General features: G+C 38.6%; 1 protein-coding gene across 1 annotated transcript; it reads right to left on the bottom strand.

Moving 5' to 3' along the window:
• Nucleotides 1-1,253: 1,253 nt before the first annotated feature.
• On the bottom strand, nt 1,254-23,910 carry anapc2 (anaphase promoting complex subunit 2). The gene is made up of 14 exons (XM_084115596.1): nt 23,626-23,910; nt 23,251-23,506; nt 21,359-21,683; nt 20,175-20,307; nt 18,020-18,221; nt 17,463-17,582; nt 17,247-17,364; nt 16,960-17,138; nt 16,202-16,343; nt 13,986-14,061; nt 13,629-13,832; nt 11,586-11,718; nt 3,218-3,459; nt 1,254-2,950 (listed from the first exon to the last, which is right to left on the bottom strand). Exons 1-14 carry the CDS (start codon nt 23,689-23,691, stop codon nt 2,738-2,740), a joined length of 2,409 nt encoding a protein of 802 aa, XP_083971722.1. The 5' UTR covers nt 23,692-23,910; the 3' UTR covers nt 1,254-2,737.
• Between the last annotated feature and the right edge of the window lie 136 nt (nt 23,911-24,046).

Below are 24,046 nucleotides of genomic sequence, written 5' to 3'. Positions count from 1 at the left end.
CGGCAACAGTAGCGTACATGAACCGACAAGGTGGTCTACATTCCCGCCGTATGTCGCTACTCGCCCGCCATCTCCTCCTATGGAGTCAGAAGCATCTGAGGTCGCTTCGAGCCATTCACATCCTGGGAGAGCTGAACCTGTCTGCCTCCCTAGACTCTTCCCACTGCCGCTTGTTTTATTTCATGACCGAGGGGACCCTCGGCAAGGATGCACTAGCGCACAGCTGGCCGCGGGGCCTCCACAAGTATGTGTTTCCCCCAGTGAGCCTTCTTGTACAGGTCCTGTGCAAGATCAGGGAGGACGAGGAGCAGGTCCTTTTGGTTGCGTCTCATTGGCCCAACTGGACTTGGTTTTCCGAACTGGTGCTCCTCGTGAAAGCCCCTCCCTGGCCACACGACGCCATACACGCTGTCTGCCATCTGCCCTGTATAGTGAAAACCGGGATTCATCCGTGAAGAGAACACCTTTCCAAAGTGCCAGACTCCATCGAATGTGAGCACTTGCTCACTCAAGTCGGTTACGACGACGAACTGCAGTCAGTTCGAGACCCCGATGAGGACAACGAGCATGCAGATGAGCTTCCCTGAGACGGTTTCTGACAGTTTGTGCAGAAATTCTTTGGTTATGCAAACCGATTGTTGCAGCAGCTGTCTGGGTGGCTGGTCTCAGACGATCTTGGAGGTGAAGATGCTGGATGTGGAGGTCCTGGGCTGGTGTGCTTACACGTGGTCTGCGGTTGTAAGGCCGGTTGGATGTACTGCCAAATTCTCTGGAACGCCTTTGGAGGCAGCTTATGGTAGAGAAATGAACATTCAATTCATGGGCAACAGCTCTGGTGGACATTCCTGCAGTCAGCATGCCAATTGCACGCTCCCTCAAAACTTGCGACATCTGTGGCATTGTGCTTTGTGATAAAACTGCACATTTTAGAGTGGCCTTTAATTGTGGCCAGCCTAAGGCACACCTGTACAATAATCATGTTGTCTAATCAGCATCTTGATATGCCACACCTGTGAGGTGGATGGAAAGGAGAAGTGCTCACTAACAGAGATTTAGACAGATTTGTGAACGATCTTTGAGTTCAGCTCATGAAAAATGGGGGCAAAAACAAAAGTGTTGTGTTTTGTTCAGTGTATGTATATTGTCACTCAGATTTATACTCTGCATTCTACCCTAGATAAAATCCCTGTTGAACAGTGAACACTAGAATTGCCATTTTATAAATTGCCATTAGAGGTCAGACAAGTTCATTTGTAACTACAGGAGGAAATTTTTTTTTGTTTAATTACAGACAAGCACAACGAAAAAAGCACAAGACAAATACAAGGCATTGTGTTACAGTTCAGAGAATGTAAAACAAAGAATAACAACAACTAAAATGTAAAAAAATGGGATAAAAGGTGCTATATAATATTAGGGCAGTTACATGATTTTGAAAAGGGATCAACAAAAACTTTACTGTGTTCCACAGAGCTGGAAACTACAGTGGTTGCCATGAATCCACTTTCATCCAAGGCCAACACAGATGCATAACCTGGAGTCAAGAGCTCAGTCTTGGACACTGAGCAATGGAAAAAGCAGTGTGATCTGATGATTCAGATCAGATCTCATCCTATTTCATACTATATGTATGTTCTGGGAAAATCAGAAGAGGCCTTCAGTTGACATCTACTATGCTGCTCCTACAGCATTTAAACCTTTAGGGCAACGTTTGGAGCACAGGGTGCAGAACATATGTCCACCTTTCTTTCCTCAAAGAACTCAGGGTCCTGGTTGCACTCTGAACATCAAGTAGTGACACAATCCAACACCAAATTTTCATGCTACTCAAATGTTGCTGTCATTAAGGTTAGGGTTAGTAGAATAAGTTGACATGTAGCTGCATACTTAGTAGAAATAACGTATAACCCTTTTATGTACAAAAAACATCTTGCATTAAAGGTACAGTTCACCCAAAAATGAAAATTCTGTCATTAATTACTCACCCTCATGTCGTTCCAAGCCCGTAAGACTTTAGTTTGATGAAATCTGAGAGCTTTCTGTCCCTCCATTGGCAGCTACACAACTACAATTTTGACACTTCAAAAAGTTCATAAAGAGATTGTAAAACTAATCCATATGAATTGAGAGTTTTAGTCCAAATTTTCTGAAGAGACTCGACTGCTTTACATAATGAACAGATTTAATTTAGTATTTAATTCACACACAAACTTCGATCAGCGAACATAAACATAAGTTCAACTGAACCTACTTGACGCACAAGAACAAACCTCTTGCAGAATCTCAAAAGTGCAGCATAACACATGAGAATGAACCTCATTGGTTCTCTCACATCAAGTGAACATGCTTGAGCTTCCGTTTACCATGACTGATGTATGAGTTGATGAATGTTTATATCTGAATAAAAGCCTAAATTCAATCAGTTCATCATATAAAGTGATCATTAAGCAAAAGAGGGACAAACCCAACATAAATGTTTATTTATTTTTTCACTAAACTTTTCCCTCAAATTGTTAGGCTGATAATTTGAATTCAAAAATGTGTAATTCAAAAATGTAATTTGTATTTGAATTTAAAACACAATCTCAAAAGCATTTTCACTAGACCCTACTATATTTTACAAACCAAAAAGATTGCAACAAGAGATTACAAACATGTCAATTTTATTATTTTGCACAATGAACAATTTGTGCCTTTGACATCATCGTTTTTCTGGTCTCCGCTTACTGGTTTTTGACTATTGAGTGGTCTTAGGTAGTCTGTAGACACCAGTGGACACAATAAGCTGGTGGGCTCTGACTTTCTTCTGCAGGAAGGCCTGCAGCTCATTCACATCCATCTCAGTGACTCCAGGCCCAGCGGCCACAAACATTCGAAGCATGGAGTGGATCCTCTCCAAAGTCATGCTCTCCAGGTTAGTCAGCATGGCCTGAATGTAGGCCCAGAACAGCTGAGAAACAACAAGGGAAAATAGTTTATCATTAACTTTGCATTACATGCAAGTAAGGCCCTGAGCAGTGTTACATTATTTCGTTATGACGGTAACACTTTACAATAAGGTTTGTTAGTTAACATTAGTTAACTACATTAGTTAACATGAACTAATAATGAACTGCACGTATACAGCATTTATTCATCTTTGTTAATGTTAATTTCAACATTTACTAATACTTTATTAAAATCTTGTTATGACAAGTGTTGGAAGTGTATAACTAACCTGTAGTTTCTCTTCTCTCTGTTCAGACTGTGTTGCAGTGTTGGAGTCTCCCTCCTCATCACTGTCTATGAGCATGACACTTCTGTCAGATCTCTCTCTGCAAGAGCTTGTCTCCTGGACAGTATATCGACCTCCGGCTTCCTCCCGCAGCACACCCTGCTGCTGCCACAGTGCCAACTTCCTGCGCACCATCTCTTGAGGTACGCCCAGGACGCCACTCAGCTCTTCCAAGGTCCATGTGCCTAATAAAGAAAAACAATCAAGATTATGTCACTTATTGGCACACTAGGTAGTGCGTATGCTCAGCATTTCAGCACTTCCGGTTCCATCGTCCCGAAGTCGGTGGGAAGTTAAATGGCTGAAATAAGGTCTGTGATTGACACAAGCTCAAGATATTTTCACATTTAATTCTACAACATAAAATACATCAGTAATAGCTACTTGTGATTTTTACAAAACCTTTTACTTGTCTTAAAAAAAAGCCATTTGCTAACAAGTGGCTAAATGTGACAACAGATGTTGTTGTGCACATTAAACGTCATCACACCGAACAGGAAAACTGCTAAATATGCTCACAAGTCCATTTTCAAGTCAAGTCACCTTTATTTATGTAGCGCTTTATACAAGATGGATTGTTTCAAAGCAGCTCTACAGTGATGACAGGAAAATTATACATTATGGGTGTTGTTCAGCTGAAGTCAGTTCAGTGTGATTATAAACAGCCTCGTTGTGTTTATAATCATGCTCTTGCAAACTATTCTAACTCAAACTTTCAGGGAAATTTTATTTTTATTTTTATAAAGACTGAAAGAGTTCTCGATAGCTAAGGGATGGTTACGCTAAAGTCATATGACTGTTTGTGGTCATGCAGATATAATACGGATGAACAAATGATAAAGCTCGGGTTGCTGAATATTCGATCCCTTGCTTCAAAAGCACTTATTGTTAATGATATGACTACAGATCATAACCTAGATGTGCTGTGTTTGACAGAAACCTGGCTAAAACCAGACGATTACATTAATTTAAATGAGTCCACCCCCCAAGATTACTGTTATAAACATGAGCCTCGTCTGAAAGGCAAAGGGGGAGTAATTTTGTAATTTATCGTAATATCTTCAGAATTACTGAGATGTCTTGTTTTAAATATTATTATTTTGAAGTATTGGTGCTTAATGTAACACTATCTAGTGTAAATAATAAATCACGTTTGAGATTTGTGCTGGCTACTGTATACAGGCCACCAGGGCACCATACAGACTTTATCAAAGAATTTGCTGATTTTCTATCAGAGTTAGTACTGGCTGCAGATAAAGTCCTAATTGTTGGTGATTTTAATATACATGTAGATAACGAAAAAGATACATTGGGATTGGCATTTAAAGACATTCTGAACTCTATTGGAGTTAGACAACGAGCAACGAGCACACTCAGGCCCTTAAGAGAGCAGCCAGAAAAGTGGAGCGCAACTGGAAGAAATTTGCATTTCATGGAAAGAGAGCACGATTGCGTACAGAGAGGCCTTAAAAGCTGCTAGATCTGCTTTTTTTTCAACTCTATTAGAAGAAAATAAACAAAACTAGGTATTTATTTGAAACAGTGGCTAAATAAATCTTCAACCCCAAACATTTCCAAGCAGCACAGCAGTAATGACTTTATGAACTTCTTTACTAACAAGATTGATAACATCAGGGAGAAATTTATAACTATGCAACCGTCTACTACAGTATCACATCAGGCAGTGCATTGTAGTCTCCTTAGGGAAAAATTTGATTCATTCATTGCTATAGGAGAGGAAGAATTTTCTAAACTCGTTAAATCATCTAAATCAAAACATGTATGTTAGACCCTATACCGACTAAGCTATTGAAAGAGATGCTTCCAGAGGTCATAGATCCTAATATCATTAATTAATCTTTGTCATTAGTGTAAATACCAAAAACCTTTAAGCTGGCTATGATTAAACCGCTTGTTAAAAAAACGCAACTTGATCCTACAGAATTAGTCAATTACAGGCCGATCTCGAATCTACCTTTTCTGTCGAAGATACTAGAAAAGGCAGTATCCTCACAACTATGTTCCTTTTTAGAAAGAAATGGTATCTGCGAGGATTTTCAGTCAGGATTTAGACCATACCATAGTACTGAGACAGCTCTCATTAGAGAGACAAATGATTTGCTCTTATCATCCGATCGTGGTTGTATCTCGCTATTAGTGTTACTTGATCTTAGTGCTGCATTTGATACTATTGACCACAACATTCAAGTCAAGTCACCTTTATTTATATAGCGCTTTTTACAAGCAGACTTTTTACAACAGATTGTATCAAAGCAGCTTCACATTGATAACATGAAAATAATACAACAAAGTTTGTTTCTAGAAGAAAATTGCGTCATCGTCCACCCTAAGTAAAGCAGATCAATAATATTGTTGAATATTAAATGTCCCTAACTAAGCAAGCCAACGTTCTTTTAAATAGACTCGAAAATTATGTTGGCATTAGTGGAATTGCATTAGCATGGTTTAAATCATACTTATCTGACCATTATCAGTTTGTAGCAGTAAATGAATAGATGTCTTATTGATCAAAAGTTCAGAATGGCGTACCACATGGCTCAGTGCTAGGACCGTTGTTATTCACTCTGTACATGCTACCCTTAGGAGATATCATTAGGAAGCATGGCATTAGTTTTCACTGTTATGCTGATGATACTCAGCTCTGTATTTCTTCACGCCCTGACGAAACTTACCAATTCACAAAATGAACGGAATGCATAGCTGATATAAAAAATTGGATAACTAGTAATTTCCTACTACTTAATTCTGAAAAAACAGAGATTTCTAATAATTGGACAAAAAACTTCCTCACGTAATAGCCTAGAATACTGTCTAACACTTGATGGCTGCTCTGTCAAGTCTTCATCGTCGGTTAGGAACCTGGGTGTGCTCTTTGATACCAATCTTTGATTTGAAAGTCACTTGTCTAGTATCTGTAAAACCGCATTTTTCCATCTTAAAAATATATCTAAATTATGTCATATGCTCTTCATTGACAAATGTGGAACAATTAGTTCATGCGTTCATGACATCAAGGCTACACTATTGTAATGCTCTTATGGAAGGTTGCCCTGCACGCTAAATAAACAAACTACAGCTGGTCCAAAACGCAGCAGCTAGAGTTCTTACCAGAACCAGGAAGTATGACCATATTAGCCCCATTCTGTCAACACTGCATTGGCTCCCTATTAAACATCGTATACATTTTTAAATATTGCTGATTACTTACAAAGCACTAGGGGTGTAACGATACCCTCATGTCACGATTCGATACATATCACAATACGATATTATTGCGATACTCCAAGACATATGATAAAAGGTTAACAAAACATTTACTGTTTATTAAACTGATCAATTTGATATTACATTGTGTGTATAAATGAATATTCTTGGACTTGGTGCTGGAAACCCAAAGCACAGGACAATAGAGACACCAGAATAAAAATATTCATGATTCTGAAGCTGAAAATAGTTATTTTAGACGAATATGTTTCTCTGTCACTGACTAGATACATTTAAAATAATGTAGGCCACTTTTTTACACAGATATTCCCCTATTGCATTATTATACATTATATTCAACATTATATATAATATTTTAAAGTAGTACTGACACTAAAACTCTGAAAACTTTTTTCTCACATAGTAATTTTTATTTTGGGTGAACTATTCACAATACATATTGTCACTATTCACTATACATATTGTTGCATTTTTATATTGCGATATATTGTGACACGATATATTGTTACACCCCTACAAAGCACTAAATGGTTTAGCTCCGCAGTACTTGAGCGAGCTCTTAACGTATTATAGTCCTTCACGTTTATTGTGATCTCAAAATTCCGGCCAGTTGATAATACCTAGAACATCAAAATCGACTGCTGGTGGTAGATCCTTTTCCTATTTAGCACCAAAACTTTGGAACAGTCTTCCTAACATTGTCCGGGAAGCAGACACACTCTGTCAGTTCAAATCTAGACTAAAAACACATCTCTTTGACCTAGCATACACAGAACACATTATAGACTTCTATAATTCAATGTTAGGCTGCATAGATTAGGTCAGCCGGAACCGGGAACACTTCCCATAAATCCTGATGTACTTGTTACATCATAAGAATAATGGTGTCTACGCTAATATTAGTCTCTCTGTTTATCCCAAGGTTTACCGCAGTCCGCCGGATCCAGATCTGATGAAGGACCTGCGCCTGGACACGACAACAATGCAGTCCTGAAGTATCAACTAGTCTCTCCCCTGTGAAGGCCTTCTTCCCTTTCCCTTTACCTCTGTACAGATAAAATGTTGTCGGGATAATTCCGGTTCACGTGGCTACGCGGAAGCGATAAAAATTATGTATTATGAATTTTAAGGCCAGACAAGTAGTTTGTTGAGGGTTGGTTTGTAAAGAAGGACATTAGTCCATTAGACATTAGTAGACTATGGAGACGTCTATGGACTAAGTCACCAGGTCATTGTCAGACAAATGATGCCAGGTCTACAAACTTCTGTCAGCCTTAAAGGTGAAGTGCATTATGTCTGCCGAACACAGATCAAAGAAGTAGTTTCTCCAATGGACATTATTAAGGTGTTTGAATCTGACTTCAGTGAGATAACCGAGGATTGTTGCATGTCTCAAGAAGATTTTCATTTCCTAGCGAAGATGAAAGATGCTATCAAACTTAATGATGACGGACATTATGAGATGCCTCTACCATTTAAAAAGGAAAGGCCTAACTTGCCAAATAATAAATCCTGTGCAATACATCGTCTTAAGTACTTGGAAAGACGACGAAAGAGGGACAAGGACTACACTGCTTTTATAAATGAAACCATAGCTCGTGGAGATGCTGAGAAGGTTCAGCCTGGAGAAATTGAAGGGTACTCAATATGGTACATTCCTCATCGAGGCGTGCATCACCCAAAAAAGCCTGGAAAAATCTGTGTTGTTTTTGACTGTTCTGCAAGATTTCAAGGAACATCCTTGAATTATTGTCTTCTAACTGGCCCAGAGCTGACAAATACCTTGATAGGTGTTTTGTGTCGTTTTCAAAGAAGTCCAATAGCAATCATGTGTGACGTTGAACGTATGTTTCATCAGTTTCATGTCAAGATGGAAGACAGAGATTATCTAAGATTCTTACGGTGGGATAATGGCGATCTGGAGTCTCAATTCTCAGTTTATCGAATGAAGGTTAATTTGTTTGGTGCAGCTTCCTCACCCGGTTGTGCCAATTATGGTCTTAAACATCTTGCCGCTTGTCTACGATAGCATCTGTGTTTGACCCGCTTGGATTCGTGGCACCCTTCATTCTCTTAGGGAAGAAAATCCTGCATTGAATGTGTCATGACAAGGCTAGTTGGGATGATCCACTTCCAAGTGACCTACGGTCTCAGTGGGAATACTGGCTTTTGGATCTACCAAATTTAGCCAATGTGAAGATCCAACGATGCTTTGTTCCACTGACCAGCAAGGAAGTCAAGGAAGTCTTCTGATGCTAGCATCCTAGGCTATGGAGAATGCTCGTATCTTCGAGCAGTCAGTACATCAGAAGAAGTTCATTGCTCATTAGTCATGGGCAAGTCAAGAGTGGCGCCTACAAAGGTAACGACCATACCAAGATAAGAGCTTTCAGCCGCAGTGGTAGCTGTATGAATAAGTGATATGCTCAAGAAAGAGTTAGAAATAGAAGACTTGCAGGAATATTTTTGGACTGATTCAAGAGTCGTTCTTGGTTATATCAAAAATGATGCTAAAAGATTCCATGTTTTCGTTGCTAATCGCATCCAGCGTTTCAAGTTGAGCACCAATTCCAATCAATGGAGATATGTCGCCACAGAAGATAATCCTGCTGATAATGCCTCTAGAGGTCTCACTGTAGATCAATTGGTGGCATCCAGCTGGTTCACAGGACCAAAATTTCTATGGCAGAAGGATCTTCCCAGTGAGGAAGTTAAAGGACAATTCCGGTGAAAAATGAACCTAGGGGTAATTAACACATGGTTACCGAGTCGATTGTTCCCTGGGATGCGTTTTCATGAAAATCGAATGTAAAGAGTTTTATCTCTAAAAACAGATTAGCTTATAACGCTAGTATATGGGGCACAGAGTAAGTAAAAGTAAATCGCTAGTTAATACCACTAACAAGGCTCAAAATAGCCTCACACTAACACGGTAGCATAATGAGGGTCACTACATGCAAACCGAAGCATTGAGAACTTTGTAAGTGTACAGACAGTTTAATAAGAAGAGACTTTATAAAGACAGTACATTACGCGTTAACAGGCAGCAGGCATCTTGGAAAACAGTCTCGACTAATCGAGTCACGAACGATTATACTAGCGTTATAAGCTAATCTGTTTTTAGAGATAAAACTCTTTACATTCGATTTTCATGAAAACGCATCCCAGGGAACGATCGACTCGGTAACCATGTGTTAATTACCCCTAGGTTCATTTTTCACCGGAATTGTCCTTTAAGGTGGGAGATGTAATCCCGAATAATGATCCAGAGCTTCGCAAAGTTCAAGTTCTTAGTACCCAAGCAACCGAAGAAAGATCATTGTTGCATCACCTTTGTAAATTCTTTGATTGGACCAGGATGGTAAGGCTATTGCCAGACTCAAACGGCGTGTGAAAGAAACTAAAGGTCTTGAATCTAGATCTTCTGAAGTAGTGAGCCTAGAAGAAAGGAGAGGCAGAACTCTTTATTATTAGAATGGTTCAAGAAACAGCCTTCTCCAAAGAGATGCAGAGTCTCAAGAAGCAGAAAACATCTGACACTCAAGACATGGCAGGCAAGTTGTATAAGTTGAGTGATTCTACCTTGAATGAGAAAGGTAAACATTCATCTAAGCCTAGTTACCTGGAGTGTCCAATTCAGAAGACGGTAACCCTCTTGGAAGCAGATTGATGAATATTAATGATGTTCTGCTTATTTATTTGCTCTCTATTATTCCATGGGTTAGTTGATATTTCATGGTTATATTTCAAGTGTTACACAATCCTATTAGTTTACTATAGAGAAATCATAAGTGATTTGGTGGGAGTGTAGCGGATGTCCAAATATGGTCATAAGTTACCACTGACTAGGTGGAACTAATTACGCATACCTATAGACTAAACACCGTAATGTGCATGTGCACGCCGTCAGCTTTGCGTTTGCAGTTTGCGTTTTTGAAGTTTGCGCAGAGATAACTTAGGTTTTCTGTTAGAACGGTGTCGTGTTAGTGGCCCCTAAGTTAATAATTAATGATCGTTGTGACGGAAATTAATCAAACAAAACTAACTTTAGCTGGACAATAACTTTATTCTAGAGCTGCTATGGAGCCAAAACAATCTCTGTTACTTTAATTTCCTATTATCACTGTAAAGCTGCTTTGAAACAATCTATATTGTTAAAAGCGCAATATAAATGAAGGTGACTTGACTTGACTTGTGGTGTAGTTTGTTTATGGCTAAGTCTAGCTTTTTACTGTTCCATTTACACTTGGCCATATATACGTGTCCCTGCAAAATTTCCATCCGATCTTCAATTCCTGCGCTATATGCAAAGTTAACTTCACATCAACACAAGCAACAGGAATGAGCTGCATTTTATTTGTGATCAGCTAATTTCAAGATCAAAGACCACATTAGGAGAGACAGTGGCATCAGCACCGGTGAGATAATGTAGTCTCACTACTCACTACTACAACCCATCTCCATACTGGCGTGATGACTCCGATCTTCAACCAGATAGAACTGGATAAATATTCTGAATGGTCTGATCCAACCTGACTTCTGACCTGTAATGCTGCCTGAATCATAATCATACATTGTTCGTTCGTTGGCCAGAGGAGAGCTGTCAGATCTGGCTACCGGGAGCCGGTACCCTATAACACGCTCTCACTCTCACTCTCACACATTTATTTTTTTACCATTTCAGGAGTAAAATTTACATATATGTGGTTTCAACAACCAGATGCATTTACACTTGTCCAGTTTTGTTTGGAATGAGTCTCAAACCACCTCCTGAAGTGTTTGAGTGATTGGATTTAAATCCATCTCAAATGTGTTTCGGAGGGCATTTACACCTGATCTTTTAATGATCTAATACCTATCCAATCAGAGAAAACCTATGAAGTTAATAGGTGTAAACAGGCCCTGTATTATTCTTCACCCAAAATGAAATGCTTTTTACTTCATGTAAAAAACCGTAGCCATTTTTACTAAAGTTATTTTGTGTTCCACAAAAAAAAAAAAACATACAGGTTTGGAATGACATAAGGGTGAAGAAATTATTTTGGGGTAAACTAATTTTCCACACCTTTGTCCTGGAAGTGTAAAATAATGGCAGCATGGATAGGAGACACTGTGAGGTTTGCGATGGTTCTGTCCTCCAGCTCCACGTCCAGCGTAACAGAACCCAGGTGAGGCTTCCACCTCAGAGTCCTCATGGCCTGCAAAACAAAAAAAAAAGAAAGAAAAAAAGAAAAATATATGGCTTAAGATATTTCTATATTACACTGGAATCAAAAAGACAAATCAGGTGCGAAATCCTGTATAATCATGATGAACTATCGAATCAAATCTAACTATTGGTACTGTGTTGGGTGAACACTTTATTGGCCTTATCATATATTCGGCGCAATGCAGCACCAGGCGTGACAAGTGTTTTTTGCTAGCTTCAGCCCGATGCAGTTATCATTTTCACGTACTGCGCCACGTTGTTTAAATGGCAAATGCATTTGCGCCCATTTGTGCGCCCATGGGCGTGCTGGTCTAAAAATGAGGCGTGTTCAGGCGCATTGTTGGTGCGTTGCTATTTTGAGGTAACTGAAATAGACTGCGCCATTGACCAACAAAAACCTGGTCTAGACTCTAAAGTCAATGGTGCAGTATTATTATTTTTTTGTTATTTAAAGGGAGCATTAGTAATATGCGTCTATAGGCAGGTGCACAACTAGCGTGGCCATACGTCCGGATTTTGGCCGGACAGTCCGGATTTTAAGCCCCCTGTCTGGCGTCCGGCGCAACCTCAAGCCGGACACTCATTTGTCCTTCTTTATGGAGTTGCGCTGAATCGGCCAAAAAAAACCCGCTCTAGAATCTTTATTGGGACACAGCAGCAGCATAGCGACTAATGCCGTAAGATCTCTGGTCAAACAAATGATTGGCTGAAAGCGGTGTCAAATAAATATCTGATATATCATTGGTTAAAAACGTAAACAAGCCTCCATGACGTGGAGTCCACGTGCTGGCTACGTCATATCATAACGTTAACATGCCGAAACGTCAGACCTCATTTAATCCAGAATGGACAAAAGAGCACGAATTTGGCCATGATGACCCTAGATGTGCGGTTGTCGCCTGAGCTGCTGCAGAGGGTGAACTTCTTTGTTGAGAACTGAAATGTGTATTCATTTATTTTTCGCATTCATTATTTGTTTATTTATGTATTTGTGTTATTTCCAGAAGTCCAGAAATGTTGTGTTTTCTGGCACTGTGCACTTTTCAAGACAGGTTAATCTCAGTGGTCAGCTTTTGAAACGGACATCACAATGTCTTGAATAAATACAAATACTGTGAACAAACACTTTTTTGCCTCTTCTGTTACACATAGGTCTACATCAAGATATATCGTAGATCAAATTGTCTGGCAATGAATAGACTATTTCAGAATCACTGTATCATGATACCATCGATATGATGGACAAAATTGTATTGTAGTTGGAAGTACACCAGAGTCCTATGCAATTATTCTTGCCCCACTAAATGTCGCAAAGTGTCCTCCTTTTTGGTGTTATGGAAATGGCCACCCTATGCACAACGCGCGTACACTCTGATTATTACACACACAGGGACACGCAGCAGCACACAAACATGCCAAATATTAAAAGATTATTTTTGTGTACATAAAGATATGGTGGAATCTGGCTTGTCCCGTAGATGGTCTGCTTGGGCACTTTTACCTCGCGCACGAGCAGATCCGTTTCCTTGCTAGAGAAGCGTTCAGTCTTTACGCTTGCAAATTCCACCATGTAAATAGCAATCCGCCATGGCGTGAGCGCAGCTGGCTTTTAAAGGGAATAGGAGATGAGACTCTGATTTGTCTATTGCACGTTACGCCCAAAACACACCCATTACTCATTAAGAGAATAGGGACCAACCCTTTTAGACCATGCGCCAGGTGCACCGACCATTTTTCCCGTCGTTAAACTAGCAAAAGTGTATTCGGACATGCCCCAAAGTGCACTTGCGCTGTGCGCTTTAGACCATGCGCTTAGATCGTTAAAATGGAGCCCTTGATGTCCAATGTAAAATCTAGGTCCTAAAACAAAACCAACTGAGAACCACTAGACTGGAGTACCTTGAGTTTCTCAAAGCGGTGTGTGTAGTCCTCCATGGCTTTAGAAGCAACTGCAGGCAGTTCCAACTTCTCCTCCTTTAGCTGGGGCCAGAACTCAGATGAGATGATCATGGCAGACAGCAGTAATGTAGACTGCTCCTCTACAGGAAGACGACTCTCCTCATCTCGGATATTAGTGTTGATGCGCCGAGAGTCTGCTACATCCTGCAGAGGAAGACAGACAAGTTCAATATAAATAGCACACGTAATGGAAGTAAATCCCATTGAGGTCACATATCATGATAACAAGATGACGGATAACCAAGAGCAGTGAATTTGCGCAACAAAGCTGAGAAGCGAGCGCAGTGGAAAGCATACCTTTAGCATCACCTCGCAGTAATGCATGTGGGACTCGCCAAACCTCAGTTTCAGCAGCTCAACGTTGCGAATCTCTCTATAAACAAAAACACAGAGAGAATTTAAAGTCAGTGTGCAAAGAAAATTATAATAGCCTTTTCTTCCCAATTGTTACGTACTGTATCTGAGTGAAATGGCCTTTTAAAAATAATGATGTGCGTGGATAAATCATTTATAATAAATGCTGCAATATTGCATAAAAAATAAGATCTGTCAATTTTGATTTAAGTACACAAGTACTGTACATATTAAAAACACGGCACATTCCTTTCTCTTTTGCTTTAAACTGTTGTCATGGGAATTTATAATTTTCCTTGATCCTTTGCAGTAGTTCATTATACTATGAAAACATAAAATAACTTTAAGAACTCAAAAGGTCCTCCCCCATCAGAAAAATAGCATTTTTACTGGGAATTTGAACACATGCATTCATGGCCACCCACATTTATATGTCTACAACACCTACTTTTCTTCCTCATTTAAATTATATATATATAAACAGTCTATAAAAAGAGAGCCTATCAAAAGTCTAGACAGCCTAACAAAAGTCAAAAAAAAAAAAAGAATGCTGGTCTTTATTCAATGATTTCAAAATAATATAACTATTCTGAACCCACAAACAAACCAGCAGTCTGTGAGCAAGCATTTATATTATTTCGCAAGCAAGCAAGTTTTCACTGAACAACTTAATAAAATTTTGATTTTCATGGCTGCAACACATTCCAAATAAGTTGGCACAGAGGTTTCACACTGTGTCACATCACCTTTCCTTTTAATTACACTTTTTAATAGTTTGGGAATTGAGGATACTAATTGTTGCAGTTTTGCAAGTGGATCTTTGTCCAATCTCGCCTGATACAAGACAGCTGCTCAACAGTCTGTGGTCGTCATTGTCTGATTCTCCTTTTCATGATTGGCCATACATTTTAAGTAGGAGACAGATCTGGACTGAAGGCAGGGAGTCAAGCACATCCCTTCTACGGTGTAAAGTGTCTAAGAAATCACTCTGTTGTAACATGCTGAATGAGGCCTGGCATTGTCTTGCTTCCCAAAAAAGATGTCATCTTGATGCCATTAAATGTACAATCCCAATATATGCCTCCACATCAATGGTACCTTCACACACATGCAAGTCACCCATTCCTTTTGCACTGATGCACCCCATTCCATGACAGATATTTGCTTTTGCACCCATCGCTGATGAAAGTCTGGATGGTCCCTTTTGTCTTTGGGACAGATAACTCAATGTCAGTTTTCCCCAAAAACAAGCTGAAATGTGGACTCGTCTGACTGCAGCACATCCACTGTGTTTTGGACCCTCTGAGATGAGCTCAGGCCCAGAGAACTCGCCGGCATCTCTGTATTGAACAGATGTATAGATTTCTCCTTGCGTAACAGAGATTCAAGTGGCATTTCTTGATGCAGCAGCAGACTGTTAAGAGACAATGGTTTTCCAAAATACTCCTGAGGCCACGTGGCTATATTTAACAGAGTAGCATGACGGTTTCTCATGTAATGCCGTCTGAGGGCTTAAAGGTCACACATATTCAACAGAGGTTTCCTGCTTTGCCCAACATAGACTGAGATTTCTCTGGATTCCCTGAATATTTTCACAATATTATGTCTGGCAGAAGGTGAAATACCTAAATACTTTGCAGTCTTGCATTGAGAAATGTGATTTTTGAATTGTTTGACAATTCTCTCATGATATTTGGCACAAAGTGATGAGCCATGAAAGATGTAAAGCACGAGTAAAGACTGAGATGCTCCTTTTACCCTCAAACACAATACCATCCACTATTACCAATTCACAAACTTATTGTGGACTGTTTCAAAAGAGTTTAACTTGGATATACTATAAGCTTTTCACTTTAATTGTGCCTCAGTCCCAATTTTTTAGAAGTGTGTTGCAGCCATCAAAATTTTAATTTGTTTATATTTAAAAAATACAATTAAGTTGTTCAGAGAAAACTTTGGAAAACTTTTCTTTGTGCTTTTGTCAGTTAAATAAAGTTGAAAGAGAATTAACAAATCACAGATTCTTGATTTTATTGCATTTTACACAATGTCCTACATTTTCTGCTTTATCTAAACCAAACCAAATTAAGCTAGTTCAGGAGCATTAAGTAAAGGATTATAGTGGAAAGTGGAAACAGAGTATTATATTGGTGGGTTACCTGACTGTGTTGTAGTTGAGCTGATGAAGAAGTCGGTCAGCCAGTACAGTCTTGTACTCATTAATGAAGATCTCTTTACTGCCGTAAATGCTGACCAGCAGACTAATAATGTCAGAAGAACGCCGTTTAGAGCCAGTTTTATCTACAGAAAGACAGAGAAGAGAGAGAGCTGAAATGTGGACTGCCTGCCCATATTTCTGTGACTGCAGTTTGTATTGACTTTTCTACACACAGGCCAATGACTGGTGAATTTGAGAAAAAATATACCACCATTAATATATTATCCTTGCCATGAAACTGCATTTAGCATTACATACTTTAGTTTAGATATTAATATTGTTAAAGTCACCATGTGGAACAAAAAAAATCAAGCTTTTAATATTGTTTATATGTCTATGTGGTGTTTTTTAATGTGCTTAAGACAAACCATGTGCAAACTCATAAGTCAACACCATTGCTGAATATTTTCACTTTAAACCTGCAGTGAACCAAAGACAGTCTCAAAAACACGGTTTGAAAACGCTGGTGTTTCTGACGTCACAAACTACCTTGTAACCAATCACGTCAACGTGTGATCGTCAACAAGTGGATCTCTGAGCTGGTGTGAGTTAGTGGAGACGGGCGCTAATTTGCATATTCAAAGAACCGCATATACTTATTGAGGCAAGGGTGTAGTTATCCAATGGTGAATTACATTCAAGCTATTTTAAGGCATGAAAAAGGATTCATGTTGGTGTGTGTTGGCGGTTAACACTAACCTGTGAGAGCATCGGTAGGATCTGGAGTCCAGTCCTCTGGATCACTTCCCTCATCTTCACTATCCTGTGTCTCCAAGGTAACAGGGTCAGCTCGAGAAAGCTCATTGGCAAGATCAGAACAACCCTCCGCATCACCTGTCAGACTGCCCACTATCTGGCGCACAGTGTCCTCACGGGTTCTGTAATTTCCAACATTACAATAAAAGACTAACCACTTCAGTATTGGAACTGGTTTACAAAAAAGCACAACTTCCTTGAGACAGACAACACCAGTGCAGTTGACAAACCTGAGATACTTGCGAATGGGTTGGCAGGCCACTTGCAAGATGACCATGGAGGGGTCGAGCTCTCTTAGAGCTTTGATGGCTGAGATGTAAACAGTGATAATGTCAGATGTATGGACTCCTGAAGTGGGAAAAGAAAGGTAAAAGCATGGTAAATGTCAGAACATTTTTACACGAGTTTAGTATTCCGCGAGTGTGAAAATGGCCTGAATCACCGACCTGGATGCAGCAGTCGTGTTTCAAAGGCTGATTTAAGAGAGGCCAGAAGCTGCTGTCTCTGATTGGTCCTTTCCAGACAGAACTTAAGATCCTCAATGGCGGGAATAGACTCTGGAAAATCTGCAACAATTAAGCAGAGAAAAATACAAATGAAATGAAAACAACTAGGATAAGATTACATGTAGTATATACGTTTTCCTAGCATTAGCCCCGCTCGTTTGCAGGGTTCGCTTCATCTGAATTATCCGCACACACACATTGGATTTGGCACAGGTTTTACACCAGATGACCTTCCTGTCTATCACACTTACACACACTCTTACGGCCAATTTGACATGTCTAATCCACCTAACCTACATGTCTTTGGACTGTGTGGGAGAAAACGGAGCACCTGTAGGAAACTCATGCTGACACAGGAAGAATATGCAAACTACACACAGAAAAGACTCCTGGCTCAGACGGGACCTTCTTGCTGTGAGGCGATAGTGCTACCCACTGAGACCCCACTGAGAACCCATAACAAGCAGTATGCTACACAAATGGAGTTTCTTTCTCACCTCGTATGATGCTGAAGAGTTCTTCGATCCTCATGTTTACGTAGATACGGCAGAAAAACTGGTGCATGTGACAGTGCCAGCGCTGGAGGAGAGCATTGATTGGCTGACCCGTCTTGCCATCTGTGGTTGTGGCATCGTTGCCCACCTCTTCCACCTTACTGGCAAACACCCTGCTCAGCCATCCTAAAACCTGCCCCAACCACTGGAAACACAGTGATTAATTAGGCACTTTAACCTTGAATATTAAAATATAAAAAGAGAGCTTGTGTTAACAAATGAAGCAAAAAATGACAAAGAACATTTAATCAATTTCAGTTATGATTTTGGTAACACTTTACTTTACATTCATGTTCTGCAGGTACATACTATGTAACTACAATAGTTAAAATAACTGGGTAACTAGTCAACTACTCAAGGTAACTAGCCTTGAACCTGACTTTAACCTATGTACAATAGTCAACATTTGAAGTGGATCAAAAAAGTTAATCAAAGTTGTCCTACGGGTATTGTTCAAAATTCATGTATACCTTTGATGAAAGGTTTTGATCCACTTCAAATGTTGACTAGTGTAGTTACCTTATATTACTCAGTACTTTGTTAGTAAAGTACACATACAGTTGTGATCAAAGTTTACATGCACCTTGCAGAATTTGCAAAATGTTAATTATTTTAACACAAGAGGGATCATGAAAAATGCATGTTATTTTTTTCTTTATTTTTTAGAACTGTCCTGAATAAAATATTTTATAAAAAATGTGTTTACATATGGTCCACAAGACAATAAAAGTTGAATTTATAAAAATGACCCCATTAAAAAGTTTACATACGCTTGATTCTTAATACAGTGTGTGGTCACCTGGATGATCCACAACTGTTTGTCCTGAACAGTTAAACTGCCCACTGTTTTTCAGAAAAATCCTCCAGGTCCTGCAAATTCTTTGGTTTTCCAGCATCTTTTACCCTGGATATTTGAACCCTTTCCAGCAGTGACTGTATGATTTTGAGATCCATCTTTTCCCACTGAGGAAAATTGAGGGACTCAAACACAACTATTACAAAAGGTAAAAAACATATACTGATGCTCAAGAAGGAAACACGATGCATTAAGAGCCAGGGGGTGAAAACTTTCAATTTGAAAATCAGGATAAATGTTACCTATTTTGTCTTCTGGGAAGCATCCAAGTATCTTCTGTAGCTTCTGAAGGGTAGAACTAAATAAAAAATATATAATCTTTAAACAAAATACATTTTTCATCCTGTTCAAAAGTTTTCACCCCCTGGTTCTTAATGCCATCAGAAAACAAAAAACACTCATCTAGGTGGATCATCTAGGTTAAGACACACAGTATTAAGAATCAAGCGTATGCAAAATTTTGAAAGGGGTTAAACTTTTTAAAACTATTATTTTGTCTTGTGGACTATATGTAATTATTTTTTATGTAAATATCTTATTCAGGACGGTACTAAATAAAAAAGAAAGCATTTTTTATGATCCCTCTTATTATGGAAAAATATTTAACTTTTTAGAGATTCTACAAGGTATATGTAAACTTTTAACAACAACTGTACTTTTAAATAAAGTGCACCTAATGATTTTTATGATGTATTGTTTTTTTAACCAATTGACCATTTTGAATAGAAAATGTCTCTAATTTGTGTGATGGAATAATGAAGCTGAATATTATTTACTTATTAAATCCAGACAAGCACAACCTTTTATTATTAGTGGTATTTGTTAAATTTGTTGTATTTGCATGACTACTACTGTTCATAACTTTAATTTATAATCAACATTGTGGTTGAACAGATCGGCTTTGAGGCAGTGATTTTTGCACGAGAGAACCACTAACATTTTCTCTAGAAAATGTAAAAATGTTGTGTTTTTTACTCATATTTGTTTTCATAACTTTAAAAGTTCAATAGTTTTGAGTAATGATTTGAATTAGCACACATCAGGATTTGCTCACGCTGAAGTCATGTTGGCCAAGGTTTTGTTAACTAATGCATATAATTTTAAAACTACATGGATCAAGTGACACATTTTGGATTCTTAATGGAATGTCGATACAAGTTTGAGCATCAACACGGTTAATGTTTCTGTAGATCATATAAAATAAAATGTTTTCTGCTGTGTAACTGAATGAAAGTTGTGTACATCATTGAAGTCTGTGAGAAAAGAGCTCTCATATTCTCCCCTGCAGCGCTGCTCCATCCTCCGCTCTATCAGCTGGTGCAGGATGCTGGTCACGGCCTCAGAGCTCACGCGTTCTAACAGCTGTAGTCTGGAGCTGAAATCACCAAACACATTTATTAAGGCGTTATATATCTCAGTACTCTACCTCTGCAACAAAAGTCACATTGGCATATTTGGAATTGAAGACAACCATACTACTTTTGAAGTACATATCACAGAATATGCATATTTTCTGTATGTGTGGAATAATGTAACAATGCAATGAGATCAACAAACATGACCTTCCATGACTAAGCCAGAATATCACCTTCAACATCTCCTCCTCTGCCATAAGCTATTGCCATGGTATTTAAAAAAAAAAAAAGATTAAAAGTAATATGCATCGTCTACGTTAATACAGTAATTGTTGTTTTAACAATGTGTGAACTGACATTACTGAGTGTCACCCATTTTACAAAAAACAAATAAGAGCATGACTTGAGAGTGCACACTTTAACTGTGTGATGTAACCTATACGAATGCCCCGTATGAATTATTGTTATATTTATATCATATATGATATAATTACATAATATCACACAAGCAAGAATGCTGTTTTTCCTGAATATGAGCATGATTGCAAATGTGATAGATTTATACAACAATTCAATAAATAAGTTAATACTGAAAGTTATATTTTAGACAGAATATTGTTTATAACATAGGTTTTTGCTCAATTTCACCAACAAAAATTGTTTCGAACCAAGCCACAACAGAACCGTTGAGTGACTTCAAGCAGAACACAACAGTGTTTCATTACTGAATGATTCTGCTTTTCTTTCTTTTTTTAAGTTAGATGAGTCAAAGATTCAATTACCTATTCTTAAAGACAGTCACTTTAAACAAATTGGTTGAATGAAATACCAGAAAATATTGAGATATCATTTTCGTCAATATCGCACACTCGTAATTGAAGGTTCAAAATAATCATATTTATTTCCAGATCATTCCTTTAAACATGATGCCACATAGCAATGTGCCAAATGCAATAAACTATGTAGCATACTGCAGTGAATACTGCATAATGTTATATAGTGTTTTTAAAAAATACTAGGATGTAGTAAGCATCTGTAGTTGAATCAGAATGGTACTTCTCTTCAACTCACAGTATGTGGCTGAGCTCTTGAAGCTGCTCTAGAGCTTCCTGACACCAACACAGGTGAAGGAGGGCGGCACAGCCTGGACACAAACCGCCTTCATTATGTTCCACAGTGCCCTCCTCAGCCTCCACAGCTTCCCCTGCCTGACTCATGTGCACAGAGAATGTGCGGCTATAAAACTCCAACACACGCTCCTGCAGCACAGGTGGAGGAGAGAACAGGAGAATGGCACGAACGACAGAGAAAGCTCTCTCAGTCAGACCACGGGCCCCTGGACCACACAGACCCCCGCGGCTCTCATCCTGCCATGAGCCCAGTCTCTCAAGACCACCTTGACAGAAAAAAAAGGGAGAGTATGATTAAAACAGTAGACTAAGGAAACACTGGACACGTTAAAACTATTCAGATTTCACATTATGGCATTATATCAATGGAAATTAATAACATTACACTCCAAAATTCTCATTATTGTAATGCAAAAAAAAACTCAGCAAATCAGGATAAAAAATAAAATCAGCATGAATTTGTCTAGTACATAACAAACACTAACCATATATATGTAAAGGTTCAAAAGTTTTAGATCAGTAAGATTTTTTATGTTTTTAAAAGAAGCCTCTTCTGCTATCCAAGGTTGCATTTATTTGACAATAACAGTAATATTGTGAAATATTTTTACAATTTAAAAAAAAAAAACTTTTCTATTTGAATATACAGTACTGTGCAAAAGGCACGTTAGTATGTTCACACCAAAAAAAAAAAGTTTTAAACCAGTTATTTATATCTTTTGCTGTAGTGTGTCAGTAGGAAATTTCAGTTTACATTTCCAAACATTCCATTTGCCATTAATTGTAATAATATAGTGATATTGTTGCATGCATAAAGAGTCTGACAACAGCCGGTATGATCCACACAGAGATCTGATCTCACAATCATCGAGTCTGTGATTACTTGAAGAAACTGAAAAAAACAGATACTAAATCCAGAAGAACTGCAGCAACGTCTTCAAGATGCTTGAAGAAACAGACCTGCAAAGCTACCTGAGAAATGATGTGCAAGTGTACCAGGACAAAATGCTGTTTTAAACTCACTAAATATTGATTTGATTTAGTTAATAGAAGTGATAAATAAAATCCATTTATGATATTTTCTAAAACTACAGTACTTTTCACAGTACTGTAGTTTGCAGAAAGGTTTCTTCAAGCGTCTTGGAGACGTTGCCACAGTTCTTCTGGATTAAGTCTGTCTCAGTTTTTTCGGTTTCTTCATGTAATCACAGACAAACTCGATGATGGTGAGATCAGATCTCTGTGTGGAGCACCAGCTGTTGTCAGACTGCTTGTGCATACACTGGATACATACACATTGTAATCTCACTGGATTATTACAATTAATGGCAAAATTAATGTTTGGAAATGTAAACTGATATTTTCTGTTGACACACTACAGCAAAAGATATAAATAATTGGTTTAAAACATTTTTTGAGGGGTGAAAATACTAACGTGCCTAAGACTTTTGCACAGTAGTGTATTTGAAAATACAATTTATTCCTGTGTTGGCAAAACTGAATTTTCAGCATCTTTACTCCAGTCTTTAGTGTAACATGATCCTTCATCTTCAGAAATCGTTCTAAAGAGCTGATCTACTGCTCAAGAAACATTTATTATTATTATTATCATAGAAAGCTTTTGTAACATTATAAATGTTGTTACTGTCACTTTTGTTTAATTTAATGCACCCTTGCTGAATACAAGTATTAATTTCTTTAATTTCTTATCGGAACTAACTTATCTAACTTAATTTTTTTTTTTAAAGCATACAATCAGGATACGTAAATATATACAATACCTGTCTAACCCCAAAAACACATAGGCTTCGCTAAAATATAGTTGTGACATACCAAGGAAAGGTTCCAGCTGTTGCAGAAGGTTTCTGAAGGCTTTAAGTAAAGCATTTGCCCTGTCCCTCTCCTGAGACTCTCCCTCTGGCTGCTTGAGCCCCGTCCAGAACTCAGGAGCAACAGATGTAGTCAAACGAACCTGCAGAGTCTCCAGCAGCCAACCCTCCACATACTGATCCAATCCATGTCCACCCAGCAGGGCCATGGCATCACAGAGAACATCATCTGTCAAAGCATTGGTTGGCAGAGGAGACACCTAAAAAGACATGGCTGGGTCACAGCTTTTGACACGCAAATGTACTTCAACAATACAATGCTATAACATGGTCATGTCAAAAATTATATTTGATACACTGCCGTATATTTACCACTCACCAGTGCAGATGTCACTGTGTCCCAGGCTGCTGACAGTCCCTGTGGCATTGTCTGCACCTCGTTCATTCCAACTCAGACTGTAAACAATAGTCATATATCCTGGGTTAAAGGTATATTGTTCGGTGCCGTTACCATACGCGCATAGTCATTTTACTACGAGACTCAAATTTAGTGACAAAATAATATGGTCAAAGCCATTCGAAAGATTGTCAACAGTTATTACACGGAGAAATTGTAGCGCTCTTCTTTGAACTCATGTCGCGCGTCGATGACGACATTGTCGATGCCGGAAGTTGTCTAAAATGGCAATGTTGTTAATAATGATAAAAATAATAATAATTAGATACTTTTGACACTGAATAAATGTGGGAGTTGCCCAATGTATTTGTATTTCCCTTGTAATTTTAATGTTCTGAATGTA

This window comes from Abramis brama (assembly GCF_963993115.1).
Source record: "Abramis brama genome assembly, chromosome: 5".
NCBI classification, from domain to species: Eukaryota; Metazoa; Chordata; class Actinopteri; order Cypriniformes; family Leuciscidae; genus Abramis; species Abramis brama.
Note: the sequence above shows the minus strand (reverse complement) of the source record. Positions and strands in the feature narration are given on the sequence as shown.